This window comes from Etheostoma spectabile, chromosome 15 (genome assembly GCF_008692095.1).
Source record: "Etheostoma spectabile isolate EspeVRDwgs_2016 chromosome 15, UIUC_Espe_1.0, whole genome shotgun sequence".
In the NCBI taxonomy this organism is placed as follows: Eukaryota; Metazoa; Chordata; class Actinopteri; order Perciformes; family Percidae; genus Etheostoma; species Etheostoma spectabile.
The window spans coordinates 6,313,895-6,322,593 of NC_045747.1; the positions used below are offsets into that span (position 1 = coordinate 6,313,895).

The 8,699-nt window shown below is 41.2% G+C and overlaps 1 protein-coding gene across 1 annotated transcript in view; it reads left to right on the top strand.

Moving 5' to 3' along the window:
* Nucleotides 1-8,699, top strand: part of cacna1ia (calcium voltage-gated channel subunit alpha1 Ia) — a 43,610-nt gene that overhangs the window by 28,579 nt on the left and 6,332 nt on the right. The window contains exons 9-16 of the mRNA XM_032538166.1: nt 512-663; nt 1,357-1,542; nt 3,412-3,529; nt 3,679-3,834; nt 4,583-4,673; nt 5,930-6,084; nt 6,404-7,147; nt 7,734-7,834. Coding sequence (XP_032394057.1) covers nt 512-663; nt 1,357-1,542; nt 3,412-3,529; nt 3,679-3,834; nt 4,583-4,673; nt 5,930-6,084; nt 6,404-7,147; nt 7,734-7,834 — 1,703 coding nt within the window. The remainder of the gene's footprint in view (nt 1-511; nt 664-1,356; nt 1,543-3,411; nt 3,530-3,678; nt 3,835-4,582; nt 4,674-5,929; nt 6,085-6,403; nt 7,148-7,733; nt 7,835-8,699) is intronic.

The following is an 8,699-nucleotide window of genomic DNA, read 5'->3' on the forward strand; positions in this document are numbered from 1 at the left end:
GTTTCCCTATTCGGCCAGTATTTGACACCACGTGCTAGACAAACAATACACACTCTCCACACGCTTTCTCCATTTCCTATCTTTATGTTTCTAATGTGACATTCCCTGAGTTCTCCTTTACAATTTTCCTTGAACAGCGGTGTTAAATTTAAGATGAGGTGTACACGTTCATTTTATTTGCCAGGTAGGAGAGAATTCTCTTTTCAAGTGACTGACAGTTTGAGTGACAGCCATTTCAATACAGGCGGAGATATGTAATGCATACACCAGTTTTCGTAGTGGGTTGTGTTATGGCAGCGGTGATTGCAAAGCAGTGGTTTAATATCAACTGTGTTTTTATCTCTTTGTCTGTACCTGCCTCTCTTTGGATATCATTGCTGTTTTTAACTTGAAATGCTTGCAAAGCAAATCCCTCTTAAGTTTTGCCTTCCACCCCGCACCGCCCCACCTGCTTTTACATCTTACTTGCTATTTTCATTTAGATTTTTTCTGTTTCTGTACTTCCATCCAGCCCGAAGAGCTGACCAATGTCCTGGAGATCTGCAACATTGTGTTCACCAGCATGTTCACCTTGGAGATGGTCCTCAAGCTGACTGCTTTTGGCTTCTTTGAGTACCTGAGGAACCCCTACAACATCTTTGATGGAATAATTGTCATCATCAGGTCTGCACTACAAAAGGATTTGCTAATAGTAAAGTTAGGTTGTCACTTAGTCAGCAAGTTGAGTGTGCCACAATGTATTAAGTGAGATATAATATTACCTGTGTCCCAAAACCAGAAATTCCAGAGCCTAAGATTCACAGCTTCAAATCACTCCTCTGATAATGAATGAGAGCTTGTAATGATTGTCCAACTACTGTGCATCTAATTGAGTTTTAAGACATGCTCTCATCCATAGAAAACAGACAAACGTACTGTTCCAATCAGATTTCCATCTGTTTTGGTATTCCTCATGGGGCTTTACATTAAAATACACCACTTCTTTTATGAGACAAATATTTAATGGAGGAACTGTCTGGCAGTGTGTGGATAAAATATGTAAAATGCACCAGTATTCCTTATCACACAAGTATGGATAATACATACTTTTGTATCTTGAAGAATGTGCAGTAGTAGAATTATTAAGTATAAAGCACTGACTTATCCCGTTATCTTCTCTTATTTTGTCTTTCCCATTTATATTTATTTGTATTTCATTGTTTAATCTTCTGCTCCCCACATTCCCTGATTATAACAATACCTGTTTTTTCTCTACTAATATCCATTTTTTTCTTTTTAATTTCTTCACACCTTTCAACTCTATATCTCTCTATTAAACACACACACACATCCCACCCAATGCAACTCATACCCCAGTGTGTGTGAGATCATCGGCCAGGCAGACGGCGGCCTGTCAGTGCTGAGGACCTTCAGGCTGCTGAGGGTCATTAAGCTGGTGAGGTTCATGCCTGCGCTGAGGCGGCAGCTGGTGGTCCTGATGAAGACTATGGACAACGTGGCCACTTTCTGTATGCTGCTTATGCTCTTCATCTTTATCTTCAGGTAACACAGGGGCATTCTTTTATGTGGGATGGGGCTCAGAGAAAAGAAATCAGCAGGACACAGAGAGTGCAGGAAAGTGTAAACAAGAATAGTGGAGAACAAAGATTGTGGTGTGTATAATACATGCCTGCAAGCCTCTGAGTGTATACTGATAATGTATATATACAGTATATCCTGTATCTATGTGCAGTACTGTGCCTGATAGTTTAAAAAGCAGATTTTTTTTTTGTTGCCAAACCAAATTTCTGAATAAAAAAAGGCATAGATTATCAGCATATTAAGACTAAATATATTAGTTGAGTGTGGCGCAGGCAGTCATAGCCAGAGGCCTGAATACGGTTTGTGCAAAATAATAGGATTAACATCCAATTATTGAAGTTCCACCTAATTTTTGCCCAAACCGTATCTCAGCTCTGTCAAGGCTTTTCTCTTTGACCTGCGTCCTTCTCCAGGATTACTTTTGAAAGTTATGAGTACCTAAACTTATCTGTCTTTCAGCAGTATGTTTGACTACATTAAACTTTTGAATTCCCACTAAATTAGACACTTAGGCCTCCGGCCAAAGAACAATGATACCAGTAAACTGTAAATGTTAAACTGAAAGAGACTCAAATTACAATGGCATGTTACATATTTGTTTGATTTAAAATTGACATTAATATCTATAGTGTTAATAGAGCACCATCAGCATGAATGCTTTGTCTGCGCATGAATTCAGTAAAGACGTTCCACCAGGTCAACTGTGAAATCTAAGTCACAGAGAGGACGTATACTTGAAAATCATTCTCTACATTAATTATTTCAAATAAAGCTTCTATACAGCATTTCCATAACCTATAGTACCTAATTTAATACTGTGATGCAGATGCTAAAAACTGCAATTTACAAAAACATAATCATTCAGCATAATCTCTTCTCTTGTTAACCTCCCCCGGCACACACACAAACGCACACACACACACACTACTCTGTTTTCCCTCCAATTCCACCTCTGTGGGCGATAACCGAAAATGAACATAGCATTAACAGAATTATTGTTATTTGAATAATTTCTCATAATTGTTGCAAGTGCACTTATCATTTCATGATAGATATGACTTTCACAGCAGTGTAATGCCATTACTGAAATCCTGCTTGTAGGCCTTTCTTTATTTTGTTTGTGACTTTCTAAGTGTATTTATGCCTACCTGAAAACCAGCTTCCTCACCACTGCAGCACAGCAGTCAAACATAAGCATGTGACAAGACAGATGGCAGCTGAGCTTTTAGCCCTAGTGCCAACCTGAGCAAGTGGCATTTGGCTTATACTTCTAGCCACTGGAGCTTTTAGTGAGCAGTTAATATAAACCACCACTCAGCTTAAACTTTTAAAACCTCCTATGAACCCTTAAAGAAACCAGCGGTGAATAAGAATATCAAGTGCGTTGAGTTGCAGTCTTGTGATGACCGCAAATAGAGGATGGGTGCAGGTAGAAGAATAGAGAGCAGGAGAGAGGTAAATAACGGGAAATACAAGAAATAGAGATTTAAAGGAAACAGAAATAGAAGATTTTATATATATTATGTTATACAGTATTTTTATGTGTATCGTCATTTAAATGTGTGCGTGTGAATGAGAAGACACATTTTTTACGAGTGCTCCATAGCTTTTGATTCATCTCTTTTATACTAATTTTATACTGTTTCTGTTACTTTATCTATTTTAACTTTTTTTTTTTAACCCTAATCCCACATTGTCTGTAGGTATCATAAAGAAACACAATCAAATTACATACATAAAATAGATAATTAAACATGGAGGCATTATACTCTTATTCTATGACAGTATGTGTGACTGAATTATTGGAGAAATCCCTTCTTTTTGTTGCAGTATCCTGGGAATGCACATCTTTGGTTGTAAGTTCAGTCTGAAGACAGAGGCAGGAGACACAGTCCCTGACAGGAAGAACTTTGACTCCTTGCTCTGGGCCATTGTGACGGTCTTTCAGGTATGAAGAGTTTTAACACACACACACACAAACACACACACAAACATCCACACACTTTAAAAACTTTGGTTTCCCAATTTAATTAAGTCTGCTGTTGATGCATGTATGCACATGTGTTCTGCTCTACTGTGTATGCATATTTTGTGTAGATTCTGACGCAGGAGGACTGGAACATGGTGCTGTACAATGGGATGGCATCCACCTCGCCCTTTGCTGCTCTCTACTTTGTAGCTCTTATGACATTTGGAAACTATGTGCTCTTCAATTTACTGGTGGCCATCTTGGTTGAGGGTTTCCAGGCTGAGGTAAGACATCTTGGTTTAGAATATTGAACAGTATGCACTTGGCAAAATACAAATTAACAAAACCAAATGTGATATGGGGAAAGCTAGCCAATAATGTGTTTGTTTCGCCATAAGCTGAGAATCTATGAAATATAATGCTCACAGTTTTAAAGTGGCGTTGTGAACAAAAGTCCTTGGTTAGGTTTAGGCAAAGTTTCAGTTACGTACGTAAATTCATGAAACATAAGCATATCATGCTTGCATATTATGAACTCACATACGTGACACGTGATATTCAAGTATATTACGTCACCTGACTTCCTCCTTTGCTCCCATTATAATAACTGGGCTACTCAATGTCATTGCCACTATAAATGTAAATATTGATCGTAATTAACTGCTTATACAAACTACATACGGAGCATTTTTGGGGGTAAGGACAGTCTCCTTTGTCTGTACTGAGGACAACCACTGGTTTATAAACAGTATGTATAAGGAAGTATTCAACAACAGCAGTAAATGACGAATAAGATTGCCTCTTGCCCCTTAGATAGTTGGGCAATAAGGAGAGATACGGTTTCTATATATTAGCTTGTGACTGATCACTTTTTTCTAGACTTTCTCACACTGTGCTTCTTACTCTCCTTTTCTCATGTCTATTTTATTTCTCATTTCTCTTACTTGTTGTGCCCCCCCCCTCCCCCACCCCATCCTTGTGTTTCTCTTTTTTTTCTCACCCATTCATTTTCTCTCGCTGTCCCTGATACAGGGTGATGCAAACCGCTCTTACTCGGACGATGACAGGTCTTCCTGTAATTTTGAGGAGAATGATAAGCAGAAGGACTCTCTGCATCTCTCAGGTATTAAATGCTGCTAGGAGCTTTATGAGATTTATTGTTTAATAAAGATTGATTTTCTTCTCACCTCTGAAATTGTATGACCTATTGCAATAATTTACAATGTTCCCCTCTCAAACTCAAATGTCAACTTTAAACTAACCGCACCTCTGTAAAATGATGTTACCAGAAATCATTTGACATTAAATGAAAATTCACTTTACATCTTTTATAATTTCCAAACATTCTGGCTTTTTTGTCTGAATTATAACAGAATTGCAAATATTCAAAACGGTTCCAAGAATTATTATCCTACTTAAGTCTGACTGGTAAAATGGGTACCATCAAATACGTGTACTGGTCTTTAATTACATTACATGTCATGTTATTTAGCCAACGCTTTTATCCAAAGCGACTTACAATTGCTTTATATCTGAGAGCCTCTGGGACAACTATGGGTTAAGTGACTTGTTCAGGGACACATTGGTTGATGTATCGCAGTGGGAATTGAACCCAGATCTCCCACACCAAAGATCTCCCACACCAAAGGCATATGTCATGTCCACGGCACCATCACCATCCTTCAGCACTCCAGAAAGCAACCATCTGTTAATCATGCCCCGGGCATTAAAACTGTTGCCTGTCTTCAGATTTCCACAACAAACTTAGCTTACCATGTTTTCCTGTCTTAAATGTAAGCTGCACAAACTTTTAATAATGCATGCCTGATGCCACGTCTCCATCCACTCCTCTACCCTCTTCTCCTAAACTCACCAAGAGTCATGCAGTATAGAGTAACATTTAGTAGCACATTAGGGAGGCGACTGATGATGTCTGATCACAGTTCTTCTCGCCCAAATGTACCTTTTTCAATGTCAGATTAGCTTAAAAAACAACACCATTTGGAATGGTAATAGTTCCTGGAGAAATATTCCACCCAAAGATATGTTTGGGAACGGACACACCACTCGCAGATATTCCTCTCTTTCATCATTACGAGCTCCTCTCTGGCTCCTCTAAGGTGATTAAGCGTAAATTAAACCTTTCTCTGCCGCTCTGAGCTGGCCATAACATTGTTTTAGGACATTTATGTTGTAAAGTGATGGAGAGTGCCAAGTTCCTTCTGCATGGCAGCAACAGAGAAGATGCAATGGAAGGGCTTGTTAAAGGCTGTCTTTCTTTCTTTTCTCTACTCTTTCATCTTATCTCTGTTCCTCACTGCTTTATAACCACTTGTTTCTTTCTTCTCTCAATTTCTCTCCGCTCCCTCTTTCCTGCAGACCCAAAGATCTGTGCATTAACCCCTAATGGGCACCTGGACTTGTCCCCACTGCCCCATGGACTGTTTCCAGGAGAAAGGTTGACCTTTGCTCTTGGTTCCAGGAGGAGCAGTGTTATTTCTCTTGGCAGGGCCAACTTGGAGCAGAGGGCTATGGTAAGTGGAAAGGACTGCATTGAGTGAGTTTCCATAGTTCTTTTAACAGTTACAATGTGACTTTTTTAACTCTCGCCTACATGATTAGCTGAATAATGCTAGGGCACTTAGTTGACTAAAGGTTAAAGTATGGACTTCTCTCACAACGCAGTCTCACAGGAGCATTTCCAAATTCCATGTAATGAGTATATTCTCCTCCTATTCTGTTTTCATGTGATGTGGCTGGTCATTGGATCGTTTCTGTTTCCAGATCCAATCCAGACAGAGTGTGGTTTATAATTACAGGACATGAAAGGAAACCTCTCGCTCTTTTTCTTAGTATCCAGGTCGAAGTTACCACAACTGGGGTCGCCCTCTGCCTACCCAGCCTCAGGCCTTGTGGGCCCGTCGTTCCAGCTGGAACAGCCTGGGGGGATGCCGCCCCTGCGCCTCCTCTTCTCCCTCCGCTAGTCCAGCCTTCACCCCCACCTCTGCAAGGCCCTTCTATGGCTATGGCCTGGGGGGCCTTGGCGGAGTAGTCGGAGGAAGCCTTCGTATTCGGGGTCCCCGTGCCTCTTCATCCCCACACCGCCACCACCATCTTGTCCACCCGGATGAGGAGGAGTCTCTCCTCTCTGCTCCCGCTGTTGCTCCACGCTCTCTTCACCTTCCCCACCCTATGCTCCCAGGCCACTTTGTACCCAGAAGGGACCGCAGAGCTCTATCACTAGAGCTGCCCCACCTACTGCAGGTCCCAGGACCCCCGCACCCTCCACTGCCACCACACCACCCGCTGCCCTCTATTACCCTCCATGCTCATCACAGGAAGAAGAGCTTCTCTGGGGGGATGGTAATTAGTGGTGGAGATGGTGGCGGTGGGCTTGACGGTCTGGGTGGCTTAGGAGGGGTACACCAAGACTGTAATGGGAAAACTCCTCTGTCTCAGCATCACCATTCCCATCATAGACACCACACTGAGCACTCTGGAGGGGCAAACCCCCAGAGCCAACTGATGGCCGACGTCTTCCCCCAGGTTAACACACGCAGCAAGGACCGGGAGGACCTGGACGATGACATTGAATATGTAAGTTACCGATAAGTTTGTATGGGGAGGGGGGGGGGGTAATATCATTTAGTAAATCAGCTTGGGGAGTGAGTGAAGTTAGCTTATGCAAGCATATGACTTTCCTGTAATACCCCGATTCCTCAAATGCAGATAAAGACGGTATGAAAAAGAGCCAAGAACCACAATCTAGACTTGTGATTCTCAATAACCCAAACATTAGCTTTTGTGTTAGTACAAGATTTTACAGATACAATAATTTCCCGCTCTTTTTGTGTAGGATTTTCAAGTACTTGGTATAAAGCCTGCATCCCCTATCACCTGGGCCTCATGGGAGTCCCATTGTTTTCATTGTAAACAAGTCTGCCTATGAGAGAAACAAGGTTAATTGGAAAGGCTATTTAGACAGCGGGGGAGAAAGCTGTACAGATGGCAATGTTGGAAGATGCTCCGAGCTGTTGCTATAGAAGTGTTTCACTTGCGTAAATAATTTAAATAGGGATTCTAAAAAAACGGTTTCTTTTTGCAATTGTGCGTCTTTTTGTGTTTACTGCCCAAGTGTGTGTGTGTGTGCCTGCCATGATGTGTGTTGATATGTGTGTTGCAGAGCTTGTGCTTCCGCATCCAGAAGATGTTAGAAGCGTACAAACCAGACTGGTGTGAGAGCAGAGAAGACTGGTCCGTCTTCCTATTCTCCCCACAGAACAAGTGAGTCAGAGAAATTACGGTGCATTTAGTGATTGTCTGCATTAAAAGTGTGTTGACTCAAAATGCGCGCAAGTCTTAACAGTCTCTCAAACAAGCAATATTGGCTGGCCAGAGGGCACGTCTCATCAAAACAATATCAAGGATGGGTCGGCAGACTCCGTTCCCAACCTCATCAATAGGAAGGACAGGTTGCCAAGCTTCCACAGAAAAGGACTACACTTAAGTATTGATCGCCTCTTTGCAAATCACAAAGGGATATTTTCTACCATCCTGTTAGTGAGTAAGAAGCACGCCCTGAGGGGTCAATTTGATACCAGATGCAATTTATTAAATTATGAAATAACGTGTAGGGATGTTGTTTTACAATCTGCAGTTTGAAAAGACACAGTTGAGTTTTAATAAAATGCATGTAAATGTCTCCATGCTTGTTCCAAAATACAATCCCTCTCATATTCATTTCATTTTGTTTCTTTTCATCCATTTCATTAACCACTGCAGCAAAGACATTTGATTGCTTTTTGGCAGTTCACTGTGTCTTATGCTACAGTGTGAAATGCATATTCAATGTTAATATGTCCCATGTCTTTCTGTCTTTTTCTTTCTTTCTATTTGTTTCTATCTATTATCTATTCCCAGCAGAGCACTGTACTCAGGAGTCTGGTGCTTCTGAGAGTGTTGTTAATGTAATTTGTTTTGAATTAGAAGCAATGTAAGCAGGGGCTGAATGAGGCTATTTACTCACCAAGATGTAAGGGAGCTTCCATGCACTCCCAGTGGACTTTGCCACCATTCTGATTGGTTGGAAGAGGTTTTATTAATTGTGTTTGGGCAGAGTGTGGCCTGACCTCTATGTATTGCCCCCCCC